Below are 26,632 nucleotides of genomic sequence, written 5' to 3'. Positions count from 1 at the left end.
TTCAACTTTCTCCCAAAGCGATTGCGTCGAGTGCACCCACTCTGGTATTGGCATGTGCACTCTAGCCAACAGCTCGCAGGTACCTTGCGGGTATAGCCTACTATGAGATTATTATGGACAAAATAGCGAGATTGTTTGTATTTGTCAAATGGCAGCGAAGCATCGATGATCATGGCACCAGAATAAGACTCGATAATAATTGGAAAGCAGCATCAAAGCTCATTCATTACCTTGCACTCGCACCACCCTGCGAGATTCATCAGTATCCAAATAAATCGTTTGCTTTCCCAACGAGTAGTAGTGGGAGGGCCACACAACATGTCATCGCATGACTCTCAATGACATCGATTTGATGGTTATTTTGGCAATATCTGCTCATAAAAGCGTTTCCACCAACATTTCTCGCATAATTAATTTTACCAACACAAAAAGATCCCACATTGCCTAGTGTAGGCTATTTAGTTTAGTCGACATTTGGAAAGTTTAACGATTAATGTTATTTTTCCATCAGGACTGTCATTACAATTTTTTTTTATCCGACATGTACTTTACTCGCAAAAAAAGGTTGGATGAAAACCTGATCAGAGACATGGATTTAATGAGCGTAACAAACCCCCTCATAAACGCGCACAAAAGCAGGCACGCATACAAGAACGAACACACAAGTTGCACGCGAGCGCGTCATTGTACGCCCATAAACGCAGCCTCAGACACACCCCCTTCCTCAGAATGTTTCAGATAAACCATGAGGGCGCACTGAATCACTGCGTGGGGACAGTGATGTGGACAACATGTAGCACAAGATGCAAAGATGGCATGATTATTATAAAGACTATATAAGAGATACAGATAGGCTGAACCGTACAGGAGAAATGGATTGATAATGTAGCCTACAGATGGAAGAGGATCATTGGCAGAAGGGTAAGATGAGATCCACTCCTATTTGATTTCCTCTGAGTACGGCCACAACATGTTGGTATATTTGAGTGTGCGATTACCTCTTCCAATGATGTCATCGATGCTCAAAGACATTGGATCAGTTTGGGAAGGATGCGAGCGCAGTGAGCAGGGCCGTGCCGCATCAATAAACGAGGAAAAAGTGTGCTTCAGATCGCAATGATCAGATCATGTAGCAATCTGATAATGACACTATTACAATATGCGCGTATTATTGTGCCGACGCATTTACCCACAGTTGTCTCTGTGGAGTAGATGTTTACTTTTTTTAAACTAACGTGGAATATATATTGAATTTACGTATGTGCCCAGTGGGAAAGGGCTATTTTATCACACTGACAGATGGCCATTTTCAGATGAGACTATACAAACAGAGTAGGTCTTTCATAATTCAACATTATAATGTTAATTGTCCTTCTAGATATCTGGATGTCAACAACATCAAGATTTTCAAAAAGTTACAAATTCCAGAGATCCACAATAGTTTAGCTCAGAGATGTGTTTTATTTTTTCACTAAGAGCCTCTCTGGATAAATAACTTGCTTAACCATAACATGAGGCCCACTTTACATACAATTTTTGGTATGGGGCACTAAAGCAGCTCCCAACAGGGTATTTAATTAGCTAAGTAGTTCTTTTTTGTTCATCAAACATTGCTCACATGTCTTTTGTAAAAAAAAAGAAAGAAATTGCTGTCACTGTGATGACTTACCCTCTAAAAAGGACATTCAATGCCTTAATCAGCATGAGAGTGCCATGTTTCGATGGACAATGGCATAATAGCTGGCATAATGTTGGAACAAGGGTATGATAGTACACACACACACACACACACACACACACACACACACACACACACACACACACACACACACACACACACACACACACACACACACACACACACCAATTTACCTACTTTCTGAGTAATAGTGTATATTAATCATTAATTCTATCCGCTTTAATTCTATTTTGGGTAGCATTGGCTCACACAGATGTAAAATTGATTAGAGAATATTCATGCTTCAGTGAAATTTGAGCGGTGGCCATCAATAAGATGTCTGGATATTTATGAAAAATAAATAATTATGAACACTTCTTTTGCCAAAAAAGATGTGGTTACACTTCATCTTACAGTCTGCCACAATATTTATCAGGTATTGTCTCAGAAATAACCTTTTAAAATAGTAATAGCATTATAATAATCCAATAATTCTATTTTGTTCATTTGAACAAACACACCAGTGCATATGTATTTTGATAGCAAGTTGTTAGCAATTCAATTACACTAAGTGTTACGATTTAAAAAACAAACATATTTGCTGAATGTTGAAATCTGGTTTGAAAATCATAATTAGAAGATGAATCAGTGACTGTAACCATGGTACATTATTTAATAGTGTCCGTAGGTCTGGTAAGGTTGGGATGGTTGTTTCAAAATATGATATTTAGGTGTGTTGTGGAGACATGACGGGGGAGATGGTTGGTCAGTCCTATCAACTCAGGATGAACAGATGGTATCTCAGGGTCAGCTCATGGGCGAGAGCCAACAAGGGAGCCTCTCTATATGTCTCTGTCATGAAAATATGCTTTAAAAGTCCAACGGAAAAGCATTAGAAGCAAGTTCTATGAGCAAAAATATAAAAATGAATGCTAGTAAATGTTTGCACAGTTTGAAACATCAATGCTTACATACTCGCTTATTCTTGGTTTTAAACAGACACTATTTCTCCATATAAACAGTGGTGAACTATACCCCTTTGTTTATTATGAAGTACTGTTGTTTATGATATGAATGGCAAGCTATGTACTAGTGAAATGCTCTATGTGTACTGCAAGCCACTGTGCCACTGTATCTATTCTGTTTCAATGAATTAAGTTATCTTTCAAAATCAATATATTGTGTGAAAGAAAGAGTCAGTGATCATTCTACAAATCAAACCATTTGCACCTTACATAGCCTTTTTTTATGGATTGACTGTCATCTACAATCAATGGAAAGGGATTTATTTACTGAGGGGTTGCCCTTCACTATTATACTATTTGTGTGTTTGCTTTTGGATCCTTACACAATCATTCCCAAAGTGCTTGAAACAAACCATTGAATTATTCAGTGTGGTTTAGTGACTCCTTTTCTCTAGAGTGAATGATTACAGTTACAGTGTAGCGCAGTTTTGCACTCTTTTCATTACCAAACTTTGCATGCAAGATCCAACTAAGAGAGTCTGATTTGAGATTAAAATACAATACTGATTAGGTAACTATCTCTCTGTTAGATAGGCAATACTTTATTGAGGGGAACGTCCACAATGTCCATTATATCTCTCTTTAAAATGTATATTTATGGGCCTTGTGTATATTAGTGTTGTGTCTCGTGCAAGAGATTCATCTTCGATGTACTGTAGATAGTGTAAAGCGTCTTGGCAATATGATGGGCAGTAAAATGTAAATGTCCCACTCTCCTAAAATTACAACAACCTTTGGCAGGGATTTGAGTTCTTTAAATCCAGACCTTGATACAGAGCACACTGCAGAAAAGGACATCACAGCATGCATGATACAATTAAATCCTTCAGTTTTTTCTCAAGCTGTGTGAAAATCCACAGATGACAGATGCTTTAGTAGATGTGAACTTTTCCTTCTTTTTATTGGATCCGGAAGGAGATAGGCCATAGGTCTACAGTATTGAAGATAAACCCACTGACTGTTATTATCATTATATTATTTATGTTGGTAATCTCCGTCATCACAACACCTTAATGTCTGTGTAGAACCACTGTTACATTGAAAAGAAAATGTGTATGTGTGTATGTTTTACTATGGATCTAAAATGCTTCTCTATCTTTCTTTTCTCAGGTCATATTGATCTTGAATCAATCTGAAGGGGGAGATCGGAGGAGTCCCTCTAAGATGACACGCACAGATCCCCCTGATATACTGGTATCCACTCTGTATCGGGACATCAAATTAAACCCCATCACTGGGCACTCTCAACAATGTGACTCGCAAATGATTGACAAACTGGAGCGACATACGGAGACCATCAACAAAAGACACTGCCGTAGCTTTGACTTCCTCGAGTCATTGGACGACCCACAGTCCTTTTCCGCCTCAATGGAATACCCTTACAAGAGGACTGAGCATCAGGGGGTGCATAAAGAGGTGACCTGGAATGGCCTGGATCATCCAGGACACCTCCGTTTCTCCTCCCCTGATCTGTTTAACACTAGACTACCACCACCACAGCATGCTAACCCAGACAAAACCAGTACCAGTCAGGCCGCAAGGTCAGATTCAAAGAAGAGGTCTAGATCTAAAAGTGCCCCCAGAGTCAAGACTACCTTTACCCCGGTGCCCATTTCAGTCTCCCCACCAGCAAACAAGAGGGGACGAGATGTCTCACAGGCTGTACCAGACCCTATAAGGACATCTGAACCACACCGGGACTCTTACTCCTCTAACCGGGCTTTTTTGAACGAGGTACACCCTATAAAACTGCAACCACGCTCTCCCCTCTATGTCTCGGACTGTTTCTCCGAGGTGAGCAAACAGGATCAGCCTGCCATCACTCCTCATGTCAGGTGTCGTGTTGATATCAAGCCAGATGCGGCAGTCCTACAGCACACAGCCCGGAGGTCTCAGAACATGAGGACTGAACATCCCTGGCAGAGATATTCCTACTCCAGTCAGAGTAGAGGTCTGTCTGTGCCACGGCAGGTACGGACACCCACGCCGAGCGAATGTTACAGTGGTGATTATAGACAAGCATATCAGTACACTACTTGCATGACTCCCAGCTACATTCAGCCAGTAGACATGCGAAGGGTGCCCTCCCCTATAATGCCAAGGGAATACTTGTCAAGGGAGCAGAGGACTCTCTCAAACCCCAATATACCAACTAAATTCTTCTACACTGAGGATCCGACTAGATATCCTGTCCATCCGTCTGCTAGAGCGTACTATCAGGATGATAATTCCAGCCTCACCAGCCAAGGCAGTACTCTTAATAGTCAGTATGTGCATGATCCAAGGACTCGCTGGGTTCACACTCTCCCAGGCCGACCATATTACACAGAGCAACACATGTCCAGCAGAGACCCTGGGCAGGCTGTCTATACCAGACCTTACTCCACAAGCGAAGCAGGGCCATACTTTGCTCAAACACCACAGGCAAGAGCATACTATGGGGACGATCCCAGAGCATATCCTTGTCAGTCAAATGGCTCCAAGGTGTTCTACAGCAAGCCGTACAACCCCCCAGCAGGACAGTATATTCCATACAAGGCGTATCACACGGAGGGCCGTCAACAACCACAAATGTCCCAGGCTTATGCAGATGACTGGTATCGTTCAAGTATATCTGGATACTCGAACCAGTCCTCTCAGCTGACACCACAGAGAGTAAGACAAGAGCCAGTAATGTCCCCCTGGTTTGCAAACAGTTATGTGGAGCCAAACAGACTGGTAGCAGAAGTCAGAAACCATTCCAAATCCTGGGACAATATTCTTTATCCTCGTCATGACAGGGAGCAAGCAGTACCCCGTGGACGCAGCTATGAGAATCTGTTTCCTAGTGTTACATCACAGCCAGTTATACTCAATCTATCTAGTTCACCAAGGCGCTATGCTGCCCGGTCCATCTCTGAAAACTCCTTAGAGAAAGGACCAAACAATCCTGGAAGGAACACTAAGGCTGGGCTATGGTTTGCAACTCCTGAGATCACAATAACCGACAATGACATACGTGCACGCAACCACAAACAGAGAGATGTGCGTTCAGCCAGCTGGGATACACTGGATTGTGAAAAGGCACCGACTCAAAATGTTCTTCATCATCAAGAGCAGCCATCTGAGTCAGCAGAACTGACAAAAGACAGAAAACACAACAATTATTCCCTGCAGCAGAGCCTAGAGCAACTGGACGAGCTGCTAGCTGATCTTGTCATTGATTACAAACCACCGACCAACAGGAAGCCTAGTCAGGATCTATTGAACCAAATAAAACAGTTGATTAGTGAGGATGATAAAAAAGGAAAGATAAAATATTCGGGCCTAGAGAGTCTAGGAGGCCTAGAGAGTATAGGACCTCTCAACACACCACCCTCCTCCACTAAAACCAGCCCTGACACTATCAAAGACCCAGACAGTGGGTGTGATGGCTTACAGAGCTTACAGAGGAGTCCAGAGGAGATCTCCCCAGACCATAGCACAGACGACAATGACACCATGATGTGTGCCAACAGGAAGTGCAAGCGGACAGAGACCCTGTTCAATGCCTGTCTTTATTTCAAATCCTGTCATAGTTGCTACACCTTCTACTGCTCCCGGAACTGCCGTCGGGATGACTGGGACAGCCATAAAGAGAACTGTCTGTATGGACGTATCAGCAGTGTGTGCAGACACATGCTGAAGTACTGCAGAGAGAACTCTGAGATCCATAAAGTCTTCTCTCGCATTTCCAAAGCTGGCTACCTTTCCAGAGGGAGAGGCATTCTTTTCCTGGGCTTTGCTAGCCCAGGGACTGCTGACAACTTCCTGAAGGTCGGGCTTGAGAGCCTCGTCATGTCCCCCACATATCTGTCTCTCAGAGAGCTGGACAGCTTCAAAGACAACCTGGGGGATTACTGCAAGGACCTGCAGCAGGCTGGCAATGAGTATGACCCCAATGAATGTTTCCTCTTGAATGTATCCATAGCTGTTGGTGAACTAGTGCCTAACAGACCCTCACCAAGAGTCCAAACACCAACAGTCCGAAAATATGCAAAGATTTCGTTGGCCTCCTCCAGCCCAGATAAAAATGTCTTCAAGAAGGAGAGTGACATGGAGACACTCATTCTGACCCCGCCTCCAGGCACACCTGATATTGACAAAGAGGGAAAGGAGGGTATGAAAGCCAGAGAGATCTGCTTTATCAATATCCAACGTGCGCTCAGGACCAGGGGAGTCTTCCTGCGTCATGAGTATCCCAAAATATACAATCAACTCTGTGAGTTTGTGGAGAGCAACAAGAGATTCACACCCACTACCATTTACCCCATAGATAAGAGAACAGGGAAGCAGTTCATGTGTATGATCATGGCTGCTTCTGAGCCCAGAACACTAGACTGGGTAGGCACCCCTCATCTCCTGGATGATATTATATAGTACTGACCTGTGCACCTCTGATGTCACCTATATGTACATGTAGATACATGTAATTTAACAGATATTTATGATGAATATTTGTAGATACATATGTATTTTACATCAGAAAGGAAGATTGTTAATAAGACTACTGTTATTAATGTTTGCAATCACTAAGAATTATTAAAACAATGTGCAGGAAAGTGTTGACTGATGTTACACACACACAAACAAACAAACTATAATGTAACACTTTATCATTGTTGGTTTTTGTTGCAGTAGTGTTGTTTTTATCCTGTTACACTGAAAATAGCTTGATCTGCATGTAAAATGGTCATACTGTATTTACAAGTCATTATTTTGTTTTTAATCCCTGTTTAGACAAGGTACTGTCTGTGTTTATACCACATGAATTGGGTTGGGTTGTCAGGCACAAATCATTCACAATTATCTAGAAAAATACCACTGCCTGGCTGAATATAACTGAGGGAGGCACTGCTATTCAGAACATTTCTAAAGCAATCTAGATTAAACCTACAAAGCATCATTTTGCTCCAAATGTAGAGCTCCACTAGTGTTCTACGTGTTGAAGCTGTTCTCAGCAGCTGTAATATATATACAAAAAAAATACTGACAGTTGTATTTCTGCACATGCTTCATTATATCCTGAAAATATTTGAATATCAAAGTCTGTCTTGAAATTGCTGTGCTGTGCCAGAGTCTGGGTATACATCTTAGTGAAGATGATTAACATCACTGCTGATAATAATGCTTTCATTATGTCTACTTATGGATAGAAAAATCAGGTGTCTACACCTATGCTCTGAATCCCCTCCCCCCTTTTGAGTTTTGTTTTAGGCATTAATTGCATCCTCTTTCATCACTTTATTAACATTCTATTGATTCTACATTGTTCAATTCACTGTAACACGCTTGATAACTTGTTAGATTGTGGCCTTCGGTAGAAAATGCATTTGACAGAAAGCAATGTGTGGATTTGTTTTGTAAGTCTTGACTCTTGACTGTAAATGAATGTGGTGCATTTGCTTGACATTGCAAATGAATATTTACTTTGCTTAAAGCATGTTATTTATATTCAGGTATTTAAATATTGATTATGCTTATGAAAAACTGACAATGGTTATAATAAACTGACATTTAATTATTTGAAGTGTAATATTATGTTTAAAGAATAAAATGCTAGTACTATTTATTTTTGGTTGAGAAAATACACCTTCCTTTTGAGATACATATTTATGGTATATTTAACACATTTGTTGAAGAATATACATGAATATCCTATACCGCCGAATGTATTTCATACCTTTAAACGAACACAAAAATGCAATAAAGAGAAGAAACAGAAAGAGCAACCTTCATAATTGAACAGTAACATATTGGTAATGACAAGCTGGAGCGTTGAGCTGCTAAAAGCTTCTATTGCACCTGAACATAAATTATACAGAATGTCTCCTAATGCATCTAGCTACACAGCACTGAAACAAGCATGTTAAATGTCCATTGATAGAGCCTGAAAATCTAAGGTTGATCTTTTACATCATATTTCCCCCTGCTAGATGTTACCCAATTTTCTATTTTGTGATGTTTATAACCCATGTATAATAAACACAAAATGAAGACAGAACCTTCTCTTTGCATTTGTATTCTATAGTAAACCATGCAGAGCCCTGTATTCAGCCATCTCACGTCTCTTAAGTAAACCATACAGAACACTAAAACAATGATCATACAATGTGATCAATTGACCAAGTATTTAGTCTTTCCCCTTTGTGTTGGTCTTACAAGCTACGTCAGTGTCTTTTGTTGATGGTCTCCATGTGTTGTTCCATTTTGACCAATTTATGCACAAGTAGATGGGAAGCCTGTAGTTATTCACACTTCTATCAGATAGCCCTGAAGGACATTCAGATGACTTCAAGATTGATGAGCAACTGGCACATTCTTTTCTAACTAATGCATAGACAGACTGTAAATCAAATTAGCCATGGCACACCCTCTGCACTGGAAATTAGATATCCGGAAGGACTACAGCCCATTATAGAGACAAAGATAATATAGATAGTCATTTAAATGGTTAATCAATATTCTATTGCCATTTTGATAGTGCCTCGTAAATTGCCAACAGACACTATCCCATCACGATAGCACACCACCCTTGCAATATGCAGTTAAATGTGAGAAACCAGCACTACTTCTGCTGGTCTGAAAACAGACATCTCAACATTCTTATGTAAAACAGTTTTCATCTTTGTTTTTCTTTACAAATGGAGATGGATGGCGAGAAAAACCTGGAGACAAGACATTTTGAAGAGTGTATAAATTCATGGAACTTGATCGCCACCTATTGATGAAATGTAGACATTGCTAAAGTGGCAAATCAGGAAAGTCAAATGACTGTATTTCATATTATTCAAAAACCTAGTTTGTAGTTTATAGCATACAAATCTGACCTGCATTTGTAAAAATAGTATGTTTTCTTTGTTCAGGTAGTACGCCTAGTTTGAACAGTAGGGATGCCTCCTACACATTTACAGTAAAAAAAGAAAGAAAGGTGGGCTTGTCATGGACAAAGATTTTCTAGATTTTGCATCCCCAGCAAGAAAAGCCTCACAGCCTTGAGATTCCAAGAGCATCATATGCACAGTTCATATATCCTCCTGACCCAGCAAAAAAATATATATTGCAGGGTGGTGCGCTATAGTGATGGGATAGTGTCTGTTGGCAATTTATGACTTGGTCTCCACAATCATCGGACCTCAACCCAATTGAGATGGTTTGGGATGAGTTGGACCGCAGAGTGAAGGGAAATCAGCCAACAAGTGCTCAGCACATGTGGGAATTCCTTCAAGACTGTTGGATAAGCATTCCAGGTAAAGCTGGTTGAAAGAATGCCAAGAGTGTGAAAAGCTGTCATCAAGACAAAGGGTGGCCACTTTGAAGAATCTCAAATATGAAATATATTTTGATTTGTTTAACACTTTTTTGGTTACTACATGATTCCATATGTGTTATTTCATAGCTGTAATGTCTTCACCATTATTATACAATGTAGAAAATAGTAAAAAATAAAGAAAACACATGGAATGAGTAGGTGTGTCCAAAGTTTTGACTGGTACTGTGTATATGTTTTACATAAGTGTTTTTGTTTTTATTGGTGTATTTTTTTAACTGTATGTGTATGTAGAGGAATCGATTATTAGTAAATGTGATATTTTTTTTAAATTACCGTAAATGTGTACAGTAAGTAAGAAAACCTAGTTTAGCATCCTGAAGTCCACTACAGACGACATTCATAAACAAGCTCTTACTTAGCTCTTATTAAATGTAAAAACAGAAAACTCACCAAACTATTCCATGTTGAGATATTTATTAAAATCTCAGTGGCCCAGCGCGCATGCGGGTGGAGCGCGCCTACTCGTGATGACAGCAGATGACAGCTGACTGAGCTAGTGCGCTGAGGGAAAGGGGAGATCAGGAACGGTCTGGAATAGACATATCTAGCGATTTAACTGGTCAGATACTGACATTATTTCACGGTTATAGGGATTCCATAAAGAACTGGTATACTATCAACAACTTGTTTGGTAAGTCATTGAATTCGTGTTATAGCTAACGCGTTAGCTAGTTCTGTTTTCATCGCTGGCCTTCTTCTGCTAACGTTAGCTAGCTACTTCTTGGATGTCCTCCGTGATTGAACGCTATTTTCTTCCACAACTGGCCAGCCTGGCCTACCCGGGCAACATTGACATATCCCTAGAAAGGTATCCCATCGTATCTCGATGTTTGGCTTGTAACAGTGCTGCAACATTTCAAGTTGGCTAGGTCAATAGCTAACGTTATTTAACCAACGAGCTAGTAAGCTAGTTAACGGTTACCGTTGTTGATAGCTAGCTAAGTACAGTAACGTTAGCTATGCTCTCTGTGATAACTAGTTAACAATTTTGATTGTAAACTAGTACATAGGCACCTAGCTAACTACGCTATAGCGACCTGTTAGTGTTAACTAGTTAACGTTAGTTAGATAATTAGGTAGTGTGCTAGATAGCTATCCAATGCGCCTCTAATAGCAAGCTTTCTAACTAACGTTAGCTAGATTGCTAGCATTTCACTGTTATTAACGTATGCCAGTATGATGAAAGGAAGCTAGCTAACTATTTACAACAGAGGCCGACGGTGACACATTAGCTAGTATTAGTAACTAACGTTAGTTAGCTAACTAGCTAGTTAAACTAACAATTCCGCAAGATGTCGACTGTTGCAAAAGTGAACAAGACAAGGCTGGGGCCCTAAAAATGACTAGATGGGCAAGTTGTTGCTGGAATAATTAACTGGCCAGCGAACGGCGGTCGCCTCTCCCCACCCACCTGATCCCCTTCATTAGGTGTAGAATTGAGCCCCACCCAGTGCAGGGGCCGTGACTATCCATGACTAGGGTAGTATGATGAACCATAGAGAACTTCAGACGTGTGTGTGTATCAAGCGGGGCTCAAAAGGTTTTCAAAACAGAATGGTCACAATAATTTACGTTGATTTAAGGAATGCACTTTACCTTTTGATTAGGCTAATTGTTAGAGCCAAAACATGAATACATCTCAATCACACAAATGAAGTGTCCTCCTAGCTTTTTTTATTTTTTTTATTCTTGAGTTATAGTGATCTATCATACATGGGATATCATTCAGGTTCCTTTGAATATCAACTGACTTTGCCCCTGGAGTACTAGTCGTGTTGTTCCGAGGCAAGGTTTGTTTTGGCAAGGTCAGGATTTAGGATGTTGAACGCTCCAGAGCAGAGGATCAGGATGTCTCATTCAGCGTAGGAGTGCGCTGTCAGGCTTTGTCTTCCTGGCAGGCAGCATTTGGCCTACATTTAGCAAAATAAGATTTTGAGCATACATCTCAGTGAAGGTGTTGATTTTAGGCATACAGAATTTCTCCTTTCCTTTTATTGGGAGGCTACCCATTTGATCCCACCTCTGAACTTAAAGCCTTTGTAGGTATTGCACTGCTTTGACCTACAGAATGCCCTCCTTTTTGGTATGGTTGTGTAAGAGGAAACGTTTACTAATTTGTTATCCCTGGGATCTGATTGCCTAACCCAAGGTTGTAGGCATTGATGATATCACTAGGGTTATTTTTTCTAGTATTTTACAAATGTTTCAACCCTGAGAATAAATCCTTTTTCTCCCGAGTAACACATTATTTCCAGCCAAAACCAGAAGTGTCATTCAAAAGCATTATAAAGCATACAAATATGCCTATGTCTGGATTTAAATAGAGCTTTGATTGAACATTCAAGCTTGATGCCTGATGAGCCATACTGATTCTGCGTGCAATGAAAGCAAGAGAAGTGACACAATTTCCCCCTAGTTAATATTGCCTGCTAACATGAATTTATTTTAACTAAATATGCAGGTTAAAAAAATTATACTTCTGTGTATTGATTTTAAGAAAGGCATTGATGTTTATGGTCATGTGCGCTTTTGCTAAATCATCACCCTTTTGACGAAGTAGGCTGTGATTTGATGATAAATTGATTATATGCAATGCTGGACAAGCTAGTTAACCTAGTAATATCATCAACCATGTGTAGTTAACTAGTGATTATGTGAAGGTTGATTGTTTTTTCTAAGATAAGTTTAATGCTATCTAGCAACTTACCGTGGCTCCTCGCTGCACTCACGTAACAGGTGGTCAGCCTGTCACGCAGTTTCTTCGTGGAATGCGATGTAATCGGCTATAATCGGCGCCCAAAAATGCAGATTATAGATTTGTTATGAAAACTTGAAATCGACCCTAATTAATCGGACATGCCCGATTTTAATCAGTCGACCTCTACACTCTACTGTCAATGTTTGTCTCTGGAGATTGCATGGCTGTGTGCTCGATTGAATACACCTGTCAGCAACGTGTTTGGTTGAAATAGCCAAATCCACTTATTTGAAGGAGTATCCACCAACACTACACTGTATAACACATATACAAAAGTATGTGGCAGGTCTTTAAAAAAACAAACAAAAAACTTGTTCCTACACAGTAGTTGTAGGACAGGCATATGGTAGGCCTACTAGATGTGACAAACAATGTCTGTGGGGAACTCGCGCATGAAAGAGACGGGTCTCTTATTCACATTTATATTGTGCTGCCCGACACCCACTATTCCTGAGCTTCGGTGATGTAGCCTAGTGAATAATTTCTCAGATCCTTGTTCTGACTGAAGTACTTTAGGCTGTTTTAGTACCACCACCACTACCTCACTTTCAGCTACCCTGCTTACCCTGGTTTCAGTTTCATATTTGTATTTTCTTAATTATCTAAGACCAAATATCTGACTATCTTATGTTGTCAGTTGGATGTGGTGGGGCTGGATTGCTGGAATTGGTTGGGTAGAGTTTTGCCATGTCTCTTTGTGCTGTGTGAGCTCCTTCTGAGAGGTGATTGTTGGGAGGTGCAGCGTGCACCCCAAACCATTGCACACAGGAGCTGGTAAAATGTCTGCAGTCCAATGGAAGAAGGCCTGACGAATTCCAAAGGGACACAGCCCTTGAAGCTGCTGCTTAGCTGCTAGGCAGTGGCGTGGCGTACCACAGATAATACAACGAGTCGTTAACCTGCTAATGCAAACAGTCCTATTTGATCTCATGTTGAGGGGAAGTGAAAAGGGGACTTTGTGTTTGAGTTTCGAGTGCCTTTAGAAAGTGATTCCTTTCTGTGTGTCTATAAAAAGCACTTTGTTCTGTTGGCTTGTGTTGCATGTTCAACTGAGGGAATGTTTGGGCTGTGTTCCAAACACCTCCATAAATGTGCCGTGTGGTGAGCTGCATCATTGGTTGAGGTGCTTTTCAGTTTTCTTTTCCAGATGGTTTGCTTCACAATGATTCCTTGTTCTGAGCCTAAGCATCATGTACGTAATGTTGGGAGGGATGGCTTTGGACTGAATTCTATTTCTAGCGTACCTACCACTAACTACCACCACTAACTACCGTCATTCTATCGCACACCCCGCCTGTGCCTTTTCACACCACCTACAGTGGTTTTTCTTCTGCTTTTGAGTTCCCCCGTCCTTTTCCATTACTTACTCATTAGGTAGGTCTACTCAACAAATATTAAACTCAGAAACTGTTTTACCTGTACCAGGCCACAGGTCCTACAGTATCACCTGTGTGTCGGCCCTAGGCCTACACCCTTTACTTCCACACAGGACTGTGACAAAGATAGTCTACTCTTTCAAGAGCCTATGGCACATGCGTATTCTCATGGACTGGTACACTATGTTGGTCATTAATCTATTGATTAGCCTTAAGTAAGTGTTTGACAGATTTCCTTTTTTTTTTTTTTTTATCCGAGATCCCCCCCGTGTCTTCATGGTTCCAGAACTCCACAGTGGCCAGTCCATCATCGGATTTAGCCTACTAAAGGAACACACTGTGTATAACCCATGATTAACCTTTCTTATCTGGCATGACATGGTTAAGAAAACGCTTCTAAGCCTCATCAAAATATTCATGCCTCAAACCACATACGTTTAATAGTATCAAGCCTGAGGCAGGGTTCTCTGGACTGTTTTCACAGGCCTCCGAGCCTCACAATCTTGTCTGTTTTCCTTGGTAGCAGCCATCCACAAAGAACCTTGTGTCAAAGAATGCTCTAGGAAGTCATTTAAATTTCATGCATTTTGTCTGGTTTGTGTGTGAAGGAAAGGGAGACTAATATGATTTGCATATACACTTGTGCTGTGAATAATGCTACCAGATGCTTGTATGAGCGAGAGTAGGGACTTGCTATTGTTTAAAAGCCTCCCCATCCCACTGTCAATCTTAGCCAATAGAACTAGTGTTTCTGCCTTCTCTTGACTACTGACAGTCTACTTCCTCTGTCAGTGTGTGAGCTAGGATTCTGCCAATATGGCCTTTCCTGCTCTTCCTCAGGATTCCACTCTGAGAAATAAAAATGATCCATTGTCCTCACTTGTAAATCTACTCCAAACTGCCCTGCATGTACAGTTAAAGTCGGAAGTTTACATACATCTTAGCCAAATACATTTAAACTCAGTTTTTCACAATTCCTGACATTTAATCCTAGTCAAAATTCCCTGTTTTAGGTCAGTTAGGATGACCACTTTATTTTAAGAATGTGAAATGTCAATAATAGCAGAGTGATTTATTTCAGCTTTTATTTCTTTCATCACATTCCAAGTGGATCAGAAGTTTACATACACTAAATTAGTATTTGTTAGCATTGACTTTAAATTGTTTAACTTGGGTCATACGTTTCAGGTAGCCATCCACAAGCTTCCTACAATAACTTGGGTGAATTTCGGCCCATTCCTCCTGACAGAGCTGGTATAACTGAGTCAGGTTTCTAGACCTCCTTGCTCACACACACTTTATCAGTTCTGCCCACTAGTGTTCTCGGCTTTGTGATGGCCATTCCAATACCCTGACTTTGTTGTCCTTAAGCCATTTTGCCATAACTTTGCTTGGGGTCATTGTCCATTTGGAACACCCATTTTCGACCAAGCTTTAACTTCCCGACTGATAATATAATAATATAATATAATAATATATAATAATATATAATAATATAATATAATATAATAATATATGCCATTTAGCTGACGCTTTTATCCAAAGCGACTTACAGTCATGTGTGCATACATTCTATGTATGGGTGGTCCCGGGAATCGAACCCACTACCCTGGCGTTACAAGCGCCATGCTCTACCAACTGAGCCAGTTGATGTCTTGAGATGTTGCTTCAATATATCCACATAATTTTCCTCCCTCATGAAGCCATCTATTTTGTGAAGTGCACCAGTCCCTCCTGCAGCAAAGCACCCCCACAACATGATGCTGCCACCCCCGTGAATCACGGTTGGATGGTGTACTTCGACTTGCAAGCCTCCCCATTTTTCCTCCAAACATAACAAACGATGATGGTCATTATGGCCAAACAGTTCTATTTTTGTTTTATCAGACCAGAGGACATTTCTCCAAAAAGTACGATCTTTGTCCCTATGTGCAGTTGCAAACCTTAGTCTGGCTTTTTTATGGCGGTTTTGGAGCAGTGACTTCTTCCTTGCTGAGCTGCCTTTCAGGTTATGTTGATATAGGACTCGTTTCACTGTGGATATTAGGTACTTTTGTAATGGTTTCCTCCAGCATCTTCACAAGGTCCTTTGCTGTTGTTCTGGGATTGATGTGCACTTTTTTGCACCAAAGTACGTTCATCTCTAGGAGACCGAACACCTCTCCTTCCTGAGCGGTATGAAGTCTGCGTGGTCCCATGGTGTTTGTACTAGAGGTTGGCATGGCCGATTTATAAAAAAAAAATAAAAAAAAAATAAAAAAAAAAATAATAATAATAATAATAAAAAAATAATAATAAGAAGGAAAAAAATAATAATAATAATAAAAAAAAAAATATATATAATAATAGTTAAAAAAAATAATAATAGGGCCGATTTCAAGTTTTCATAACAATCGGTAATCAGCGTTTTTGGACGCTGATTGCACTCCACGAGGAGACTGCGTGACAGGCGACCTCCTGTTACGCGAGTGCAGCAAGGAGCCAAGATAAGTTGCTAGCTAACATTACATTTATACAAAAGTCAATCTTAACATAATCACTAGTTAACTACACATGGTTGATATTACTAATTTAACTAGCTTGTCCTGCGTTGCAAATAATCAATGCGGTAATTTATCATCGAATTACAGCCTACTCGCCAAAGGGGTGATGATTTAACAAGCGCATTTGCAAAAAAGTGCTGTCGTTGCACCAATGTACCTAACCATAAACATCAATGCCTTTCTTAAAATCAATACTTAAACCTGCATATTTAGTTAAAAGAAATTCATGTTAGCAGGCAATATTAACAAATTGTGTCACTTCTCTTGTGTTCTGTGCAAGCAGAGTCAGGGTATATGCAGCATTTTGGGCCGCCTGGTTCGTTGCAAACTGTGTGAAGACCATTTCTTCCTAACAAAGACCGTAATTAATTTGCCAGAATTTTACATAATTATGACATTGAAGGTTGTGCAATGTAACAGCAATATTTAGACTTGTGGATGCCACCCGTTCGATAAAATACGTAATGGTTCTGGTGTTTCTGGATTTGACCATATTAATGACCAAAGGCTCGTATTTCTGTGTGTTTATTATAATTAAGTCTATGATTTGATAGAGCAGTCTGTCTGAGCGGTGGTAGGCAGCAGCAGGCTCGTAAGCATTCATTCAAACAGCACTTTCCTGCGTTTGCCAGCAGCACTTGGCAATGCTTGAAGCACAGCGCTGTTTGACTTCAAGCCTATCAACTCCCGAGATTAGGCTGGCAATACTATTGTGCCTATAAGAACATCCAATAGTCAAAGGTATATGAAATACAAATGGTATAGAGAGAAATAGTCCTATAATAACTACAACCTCAAACTTATTTCCTGGGAATATTGAAGACTCATATTAATAAAAGGAACCACCAGCTTTTATGTTCTCATGTTCTGAGCAAGGAACTTAAACGTTAGCTTTTTTACATGGCATATGTTGCACTTTTACTTTCTTCTCCAACACTGTGTTTTTGCAGTATTTAAACCAAGATGAACATGTTTCATTATTTATTTGAGACTAAATAGATGTTTGTTTATGTATTATATTAAGTGTTCATTCAGTATTGTTGAAATTGTCATATATATTTTTTTAATTGTCCAATTAATCGGTATCAGCATTTTTTGGTCTTCCAATCGGTATCGGCGTTAGTCATAATCCTCTAGTTTATACTTGCGTACTATTGTTTGTACTGTTGATTGTGGTATCTTCAGGCGTTTGGAAATTGCTCCCAAGGATGAACCAGACTTGTGGAGGTCTTCATATTTTTTTCTGAAGTCTTGGCTGATTTCTTTTGATTTTCCCATAATGTCAAGCAGAGGCACTGAGTTTGAAGGTAGGCCTTGAAATACATCCACAGGTACACCTCCAATTGACTCAAATGGTCAATTAGCCCATCAGAAGCTTCTAAAGTTATGACATCTTTTTATGGAATTTTCCAAGCTGTTTAAAGACAGTCAACTTAGTGTATGTAAACTTCTGACCCACTGGAATTGTGATAGTGAATTGTAAGTGAAATAATCTCTGTAAACAGTTGTTGGAAAAATTACTGGTGTCATGCACAAAGTAGATGTCCTAACTGACTTGCCAACAAGAACTTCTTGTTAACAAGACATTTGTGGAGTGGTTGAAAAACGACTTTTAATGACTCCAACCTAAGTGTATGTAAATTTTCAACTTGTGCTCTGTCCTGACTGTCCAGTACTCATTCTCTCGCCAACAATGTCATTACCATCCTCGTTACCATTTATCCCCCAGTGTCACTGATCTCCCTCTTCTCTCACTCTTCTGCAGTCTTTAGCCTCTGAGTGAGCTGGTAAAGATGGTGAAGCCAGACATCCACACTCTGGCCCACCACCTGAAGCAGGAGCGGCTGTATGTGGCTTCAGAGAAGCAGCTGATCCAACGGCTCAACGGGGACGTGCTGAAGACTGCTGAGAGGCTGTACCGTGCTGCCTGGATCACCAAACAGCAGAGGATCAACCTCGACCGGCTCATTCTCACCAGGTCAGCATGGGGCCCCCCAGAGCTTGTCTTACCAGGGCATTTCAACAAGATTGATCCAATTGGAGAATAGAAACAGTTCTAATAGGAACTCTCCATTATAAAAATACATTTTGAGTTGTCCTCCACTTGTTTGCATTCGGCAGTGTGACCTTTAGTGAACTAGTAACTTAGTAGTCCTAAAGTAGGATCCCACCGTATTAAACTGTCTTATCTTCCTGATGTGATGATGTTGTTTGTTGTAAATCCTGCCAAACACGGTGCGTGTCAGAGCCAGCCGAGCACTATGTAGATTAGCAGCCCAAAAGGGAAATGGCAAGGAATCAGAGGAGTCCTGTGATCAGCAAGCATGTCATACAAGCATGTCACTCCAATCAGTAATCAACAGCTCTCTGTTGCTCACTGTTGCCCATTTCCAGCCACTGGTTTGTGGAGCCTTCTCCTCTTGTAGTAATTAAAGCTCCCTGTCCGACAGTGCTGATGCCTCCCCGGCCGAATGCTGCCAACATGCCAAAGTGCTGGAGGACACGCAGTTCCTGGACGGCTACAAGACTCTGGGCTTTCAAGAGAGCATCTATGGGGAGTTCCTGGGTCGGGTGCGCGAGAACCCTCGGCTGTTGGCCTCCTGCCTGGTGGCTGGGGAGAGGCTGAACCAGGAGCACACACAGGGGGTCATTTACACAGTCTTCACCTCCCTCTACGGTAACTGTATCATGCAGGAGGATGAGCGCTACCTGCTGCAGGTGAGCTGCCCGGACATCTTCTGATCTATGATCTAGACACTTGTACTATAAACACACAGCCAGTAGCCACATGCACTCATCAAATGCACAGTAGCCACCTCTTATTTACCACTATTACCTGTCCTCATAGGTAGTGTGATGAGGCCATTTCTAACCTCTGTACTGCTAAATCTAATGGTAATGGTGCTACTGTTTCTATCAATTCCAGGTCCTCCGCTACTTGGTGGAGTTTGAGCTGAAGGAGAGCGACAACCCTCGGCGGCTGCTGCGGCGGGGCACGTGTGCCTTCAGCATCCTCTTCAAGCTCTTCTCCGAGGGGCTGTACTCGGCCAAGCTTTTCCTTACCGCCACCCTCCACGAGCCCATCATGCAGCTGCTGGTGGAGGACGAGGACCACTTGGAGACGGACCCCTCCAAGGTGACGGAGCGCTTCACGCCGGCCCAGCAGGAGCGCCTGTTTGGGGAGAAGGGCTCGGAGGGCTACAGACAGAAGGTGGCAGCTGCCGTGGAAGCCAACGAGGCCAAGCTGGTGACCCTGGTCAACAAGTTCATTGGCTACCTGAAGCAGAACACCTACTGCTTCCCCCACAACCTGCGCTGGATAGTGTCTCAGATGTACAAGACGCTATCGTGCGTGGAACGGCTGGAGGTGGGTGAGGTGCGGACCATGTGCACGGACCTGCTGCTCACCTGCTTCATCTGTCCAGCCATAGTCAACCCTGAGCAGTACGGCATCATCTCAGACGCCCCTATCAACGAGGTGGCTCGCTTCAACCTCATGCAGGTCAGTGGACAACCCAACAGACTCATACATCCACACTATTCTTATCCATGCCTGGACATTGACCGCTTACGATCAAATATTGTTACCTTTCCCCTTTATGCATTCTAATCCTTATCTTTGTCCTGTAGGTAGGGCAGCTTCTTCAGCAGTTGGCAATGGCTGACGACGATGGAGACCCCCGGAGGAAAAACAGTTTGGCCAAGTTCGATAAGGTAAGATCCTCAAACACACATCTTAATATATAACCGGTTTGTCCATGGGGTAGCTTTTATTACATTCTGAATACATGTTTTGCTTCTTGCGTTATTATTGAAGTTGACTGTCTGGTTGTGTCACGTCAGAGCTGTGTAGCTGCCTTCTTGGATGTGGTAATCGGAGGGAGAGCTGTGGAGACACCGCCCATGTCCTCCATGAACCTACTAGAAGGACTCAGCAGGACTGTGGCGTACATGACACACAGTCAGCTCCTCTGCCTGGTACGCTGCTGATCTGACTTTTAGTCTGAATCTTGTGTGGCTTATGTTGTAGTTAGCCTAGTCTTGAACAGTATGTACACATGTTTTAGACGGGCAACAGTAAACGTTCCTATGTTACAGGAAGTGAACTTGACATGCCCAGGCTTGTCAGACCAGAAAGGGAGGAGACATTTCACACAGGTTGTTGAGGGTGCTGTTATGTCTCAACGACTGGGAGTTACCGTAGCGTACTCAAGAAACAAAGTATTACCACATCCTTCTGGAATTGTGGTGCTGTGGCTCCTCCCTTAGTTACCTTTCCTTATAACATTCGTGTGGTAATCAATAATTACCCTAGCTGTATTCTGTTGGCATGTCTCAAGCCCCACTTTTAGTTTGATTGTGAAGAAGAGCCCTGCATTTATCACCCGTGTCATAAGTTCTCCACCAGCTTAGCTATTGAAGCCTTAGTAAAAAGGTAATTGGGTTCCTCATAGAAACTAGGATGTGAGAGTATTAAATTAAGTAATTAACTCCTATGGTGTTCAGGTGGACTTTGTACGGAGTGTGATGGCAGGGGACCACCTCCGGGAGGAGGAGCACATGCTCCTGGAGACCATGCTGGCCAACGTTCCCCAGTCCCGCACGGTGAAGAGCAACAGTCTGGAGCTCACTCCCTCCAACACCCCCCAGCTCTCCCCAGCCACCACCCCCGCCAACAAAAAGAACAGGAACATAGGTACCTACCGACCTCCTCGGCTGTTGTTACTGTAGACCTGCAGCCACTGGCTTTCTGACAGAGAAATACATACTGCATAATGATATACGTGGTTTATGTCCAGTATTTGTTATTCCTGTTATAGCATTGCGCCAGTTGGAGAGTTCAGTTTGAAATTACAATGAAACCAGCCTTTTTATGTACTACTATAGGTTCTTTCATTCATGGTAATAAATAACTAGGTGAAGTAGCTAAAGTTGTAATGGCTGCAGAAAGCCTCTGTTATGTAGGAAGCTAATGAGGTTCTGGGCCTGTTCTACAGGTAATTAGCAGCCTCTAGATTGGAGATCCATTATGCAAAGGAAAGCCAATTAAATTACAAAATATAAATGAACCCTTTCTTAATTGGTATGGATGGAGAAATATATACCTTCTCCATCATTAGGAATAAATCAGTTAAATGTGATGGCGACAACATCCTCCTCCATTTGAAATAATCCACTTTAAGCTGCCCTACTGAAATGTGAACTGTTTCGATTTGAAGCTGTTTTACGCAGTTGCTTGCTACTCGCTCTGTATTCTCTCTGTTGCCCTCAACCTTCTTCCTCCTTTCCTCCTTTGCTGCCTGTGATCGACCCAGGACAACAGTTAGCAACTTCCTGGGACTCCACAACCACCACCCTGTCTGCTCACATTCCATTAGTTACCCCTTTTGGTGGGTAGCATGGCAGCCCTGTGAGGCTGACTAGAACTAAAGCGTGTTTGTGCCACCTAGTCATGTGCCACTGCCAGTCACATACACCCAGTACCAGCCATGCTCATAGCCATGGTCCCTGCTGCAGTCTCACTGCTTCACCACCAGATAGAGCTAGCTGCTAGATGTGCTCTTGTTGCCATGCCTTTTCACCATGTCTGCTTTGCCCTGTGCTCTAGTCTTGTTGACCTGGTTTATACCTGGTTCTCTGCTGCTTGTTTTCACTCACGTGGTAAATTCTATTATGTTTAATGATACGTGCTTTTGGCTAAAGAGAAGATTGAAGTCAGACATTTTTTGGGGGTGTTTTTTTTGCTGATGTTGGGATCTTAGATCCTTCTGCATAAAGCAATGTATCACAATTACCATCCAGAGCACAATCAGGTCAGTCATTAGAATGGTATGCATGCCACGTGCTGATTGGGATGTGGAGTGTGGCTGCCTCACCGTGTCCGACATGCACTTGTGATTTGTGAACCTTATTGGATGCACTCATTGACCTGTATTACACTGGACGGGTTACACAGCACAGGTTGTCTAAGCAGTGCAGAGCTAAATATCCAGTCTCTATTAGGAAAGATTGATTGAATGATTTAATGATTGAATCCAATTGAGTCATTTCACTGCAATACCTCTTTCACAATGCAAAACTGAAAGGTTGGGAGCAGCTAACGGGTTGGGAGCAACTAACAGGTAATCAAAGAAGCAATGCAGTCCGTATGTAGTCGTGTATAGGTACGTGAGTTTTTGTTTATAGTTAGTATAGCCTACCTTTTTGCTTTTATTATTATTATAGTTGAAGCCGATCCCTGTCTTTTGTGCCCCCTGAATCTCAGTGAGTATTACAGAGTAACACCTTGTCCCCTGCTCCCACTGAGTCTCTGTTAGTTAGTAACATCTCATCCCCTGCTCCCACTGAGTCTCTGTTAGTTAGTAACATCTCATCCCCTGCTCCCACTGAGTCTCTGTTAGTTAGTAACATCTCGTCCCCTGCTCCCACTGAGTCTGTTAGTTAGTAACATCTTGGCCCCTGAGTCTCTGTTAGTTAGTAACATCTTGGCCCCTGAGTCTCTGTTAGTTAGTAACATCTCATCCCCTGAGTCTTTGTTAGTAACATCCTGGCCCCTGAGTCTCTGTTAGTAACATCCTGGCCCCTGAGTCTTATAGTTAATAACATCTCGTCCTCCATTGAGTCTCTGTTAGTTAGTAAGGTCTCGGCCCCTGAGTCTCTGTTAGTTAGTAAGGTCTCGGCCCCTGAGTCTCTGTTAGTTAGTAAGGTCTCGGCCCCTGAGTCTCTGTTAGGTAGTAGCGTCTCGGCCCCTGAGTCTCTGTTAGTTAGTAGCGTCTCGGCCCCTGAGTCTCTGTTAGTTAGTAAGGTCTCGGCCCCTGAGTCTCTGTTAGTTAGTAAGGTCTCGGCCCCTGAGTCTCTGTTAGTTAGTAAGGTCTCGGCCCCTGAGTCTCTGTTAGTTAGTAAGGTCTCGGCCCCTGAGTCTCTGTTAGTTAGTAAGGTCTCGGCCCCTGAGTCTCTGTTAGTTAGTAAGGTCTCGGCCCCTGAGTCTCTGTTAGTTAGTAAGGTCTCGGCCCCTGAGTCTCTGTTAGTAAGGTCTCGGCCCCTGAGTCTCTGTTAGTTAGTAAGGTCTCGGCCCCTGAGTCTCTGTTAGTTAGTAAGGTCTCGGCCCCTGAGTCTCTGTTAGTTAGTAAGGTCTCGGCCCCTGAGTCTCTGTTAGTTAGTAAGGTCTCGGCCCCTGAGTCTCTGTTAGTTAGTAAGGTCTCGGCCCCTGAGTCTCTGTTAGTTAGTAAGGTCTCGGCCCCTGAGTCTCTGTTAGTTAGTAAGGTCTCGGCCCCTGAGTCTCTGTTAGTTAGTAAGGTCTCGGCCCCTGAGTCTCTGTTAGTTAGTAACGTCTCGGCCCCTGAGTCTCTGTTAGTTAGTAACGTCTCGGCCCCTGAGTCTCTGTTAGTTAGTAACGTCTCGGCCCCTGAGTCTCTGTTAGTTAGTAACGTCTCGGTCCCTGAGTCTCTGTTAGTTAGTAACGTCTCGGCCCCTGAGTCTCTGTTAGTTAGTAACGTCTCGGCCCCTGAGTCTCTGTTAGTTAGTAACGTCTCGGCCCCTGAGTCTCTGTTAGTTAGTAACGCCTCGGCCCCTGAGTCTCTGTTAGTTAGTAACGCCTCGGCCCCTGAGTCTCTGTTAGTTAGTAACGTCTCGGCCCCTGAGTCTCTGTTAGTTAGTAACGCCTCGGCCCCTGAGTCTCTGTTAGTTAGTAACGTCTCGGCCCCTGAGTCTCTGTTAGTTAGTAACGCCTCGGCCCCTGAGTCTCTGTTAGTTAGTAACGCCTCGGCCCCTGAGTCTCTGTTAGTTAGTAACGTCTCGGCCCCTGAGTCTCTGTTAGTTAGTAACGCCTCGGCCCCTGAGTCTCTGTTAGTTAGTAACGCCTCGGCCCCTGAGTCTCTGTTAGTTAGTAACGTCTCGGCCCCTGAGTCTCTGTTAGTTAGTAACGTCTCGGCCCCTGAGTCTCTGTTAGTTAGTAAGGTCTCGGCCCCTGAGTCTCTGTTAGTTAGTAACGTCTCGGCCCCTGAGTCTCTGTTAGTTAGTAACGTCTCGGCCCCTGAGTCTCTGTTAGTTAGTAACGTCTCGGCCCCTGAGTCTCTGTTAGTTAGTAACGTCTCGGCCCCTGAGTCTCTGTTAGTTAGTAACGTCTCGGTCCCTGAGTCTCTGTTAGTTAGTAACGTCTCGGTCCCTGAGTCTCTGTTAGTTAGTAACGTCTCGGCCCCTGAGTCTCTGTTAGTTAGTAACGTCTCGGCCCCTGAGTCTCTGTTAGTTAGTAACGTCTCGGCCCCTGAGTCTCTGTTAGTTAGAAACGCCTCGGCCCCTGAGTCTCTGTTAGTTAGAAACGCCTCGGCCCCTGAGTCTCTGTTAGTTAGAAACGCCTCGGCCCCTGAGTCTCTGTTAGTAACGTCTCGGCCCCTGAGTCTTATAGTTAGTAACATCTCGTCCTCCATTGAGTCTCTGTTAGTTAGTAGCGTCTCTGCCCCGAGTCTCTGTTAGTTAGTAACGTCTCGGCCCCTGAGTCTCAGTTAGTAAGGTCTCGGCCCCTGAGTCTCTGTTAGTTAGTAACGTCTCGTCCCCTGAGTCTCTGTTACTTAGTAACGTCTCGGCCCCTGAGTCTCTGTTACTTATTAACGTCTCGTCCCCTGAGTCTCTGTTAGTTAGTAACGTCTCGGCCCCTGAGTCTCTGTTAGTTAGTAAGGTCTCGGCCCCTGAGTCTCTGTTAGTTAGTAAGGTCTCGTCCCCTGAGTCTCTGTTACTTAGTAACGTCTCGTCCCCTGAGTCTCTGTTACTTAGTAACGTCTCGTCCCCCTGAGTCTCTGTTAGTTAGTAACGCCTCGGCCCCTGAGTCTCTGTTAGTTAGTAACGCCTCGGCCCCTGAGTCTCTGTTAGTTAGTAACGTCTCGGCCCCTGAGTCTCTGTTAGTTAGTAACGTCTCGGCCCCTGAGTCTCTGTTAGTTAGTAACGTCTCGGCCCCTGAGTCTCTGTTAGTTAGAAACGCCTCGGCCCCTGAGTCTCAGTTAGTAACGTCTCGGCCCCTGAGTCTCTGTTAGTAACATCCTGGCCCCTGAGTCTTATAGTTAGTAACATCTCGTCCTCCATTGAGTCTCTGTTAGTTAGTAGCGTCTCTGCCCCTGAGTCTCTGTTAGTTAGTAGCGTCTCGGCCCCTGAGTCTCTGTTAGTTAGTAACGCCTCGGCCCCTGAGTCTCTGTTAGTTAGTAACGTCTCGGCCCCTGAGTCTCTGTTAGTTAGTAACGTCTCGGCCCCTGAGTCTCTGTTAGTTAGTAACGTCTCGGCCCCTGAGTCTCTGTTAGTTAGTAACGTCTCGGCCCCTGAGTCTCTGTTAGTTAGTAAGGTCTCGGCCCCTGAGTCTCTGTTAGTTAGTAAGGTCTCGGCCCCTGAGTCTCTGTTAGTTAGTAAGGTCTCGGCCCCTGAGTCTCTGTTAGTTAGTAAGGTCTCGGCCCCTGAGTCTCTGTTAGTTAGTAAGGTCTCGGCCTCTGAGTCTCTGTTAGTTAGTAAGGTCTCGGCCCCTGAGTCTCTGTTAGTTAGTAAGGTCTCGGCCCCTGAGTCTCTGTTAGTTAGTAAGGTCTCGGCCCCTGAGTCTCTGTTAGTTAGTAACGTCTCGGCCCCTGAGTCTCTGTTAGTTAGTAACGTCTCGGCCCCTGAGTCTCTGTTAGTTAGTAACGTCTCGGCCCCTGAGTCTCTGTTAGTTAGTAACGTCTCGGTCCCTGAGTCTCTGTTAGTTAGTAACGTCTCGGTCCCTGAGTCTCTGTTAGTTAGTAACGTCTCGGCCCCTGAGTCTCTGTTAGTTAGTAACGTCTCGGCCCCTGAGTCTCTGTTAGTTAGTAACGTCTCGGCCCCTGCTCCCCCTGAATTTGTCAGTGAAAGAGTAAAGCCTTATACCCTGTCTCTCTCCCTGCTCCCCCAG

The 26,632-nt window shown here is 43.0% G+C and overlaps 2 protein-coding genes and 1 long non-coding RNA gene across 8 annotated transcripts in view; all 3 read left to right on the top strand.

Moving 5' to 3' along the window:
• Nucleotides 1-743: 743 nt before the first annotated feature.
• Nucleotides 744-8,423, top strand: LOC118358286 (apical junction component 1 homolog). Its single transcript, XM_035735924.2, has 2 exons — nt 744-921; nt 3,814-8,423. Exon 2 carries the CDS (start codon nt 3,868-3,870, stop codon nt 7,099-7,101), a length of 3,234 nt encoding a protein of 1,077 aa, XP_035591817.1. The 5' UTR covers nt 744-921; nt 3,814-3,867; the 3' UTR covers nt 7,102-8,423.
• Nucleotides 8,424-10,515: 2,092 nt separating this feature from the next.
• LOC118358285 (GTPase-activating protein and VPS9 domain-containing protein 1-like) overlaps nt 10,516-26,632 on the top strand; it is a 35,697-nt gene continuing 19,580 nt past the window's right edge. For 3 of the 6 annotated variants that reach the window (XM_035735921.2, XM_035735923.2, XM_035735918.2), the window contains exons 1-7: nt 10,517-10,685; nt 18,497-18,709; nt 19,182-19,449; nt 19,658-20,233; nt 20,362-20,445; nt 20,575-20,709; nt 21,238-21,427. In XM_035735921.2, the coding sequence (XP_035591814.1) occupies nt 18,525-18,709; nt 19,182-19,449; nt 19,658-20,233; nt 20,362-20,445; nt 20,575-20,709; nt 21,238-21,427 (1,438 nt within the window). In that variant the 5' untranslated portion in view covers nt 10,517-10,685; nt 18,497-18,524. Of the gene's footprint in view, nt 10,686-18,496; nt 18,710-19,181; nt 19,450-19,657; nt 20,234-20,361; nt 20,446-20,574; nt 20,710-21,237; nt 21,428-22,046; nt 22,122-26,632 lie in introns of all 6 variants that reach the window. The other 3 variants (XM_035735922.2, XM_035735916.2, XM_035735917.2) reach the window with 2 other exon arrangements.
• LOC127911683 (uncharacterized) lies at nt 22,157-26,626 on the top strand. The gene is made up of 3 exons (XR_008078888.1): nt 22,157-23,462; nt 26,052-26,191; nt 26,225-26,626. It is a non-coding gene; the product is annotated as an uncharacterized LOC127911683 (long non-coding RNA).

This window comes from Oncorhynchus keta, chromosome 25 (genome assembly GCF_023373465.1).
Source record: "Oncorhynchus keta strain PuntledgeMale-10-30-2019 chromosome 25, Oket_V2, whole genome shotgun sequence".
Lineage (NCBI taxonomy): Eukaryota > Metazoa > Chordata > Actinopteri > Salmoniformes > Salmonidae > Oncorhynchus > Oncorhynchus keta.
Note: the sequence above shows the minus strand (reverse complement) of the source record. Positions and strands in the feature narration are given on the sequence as shown.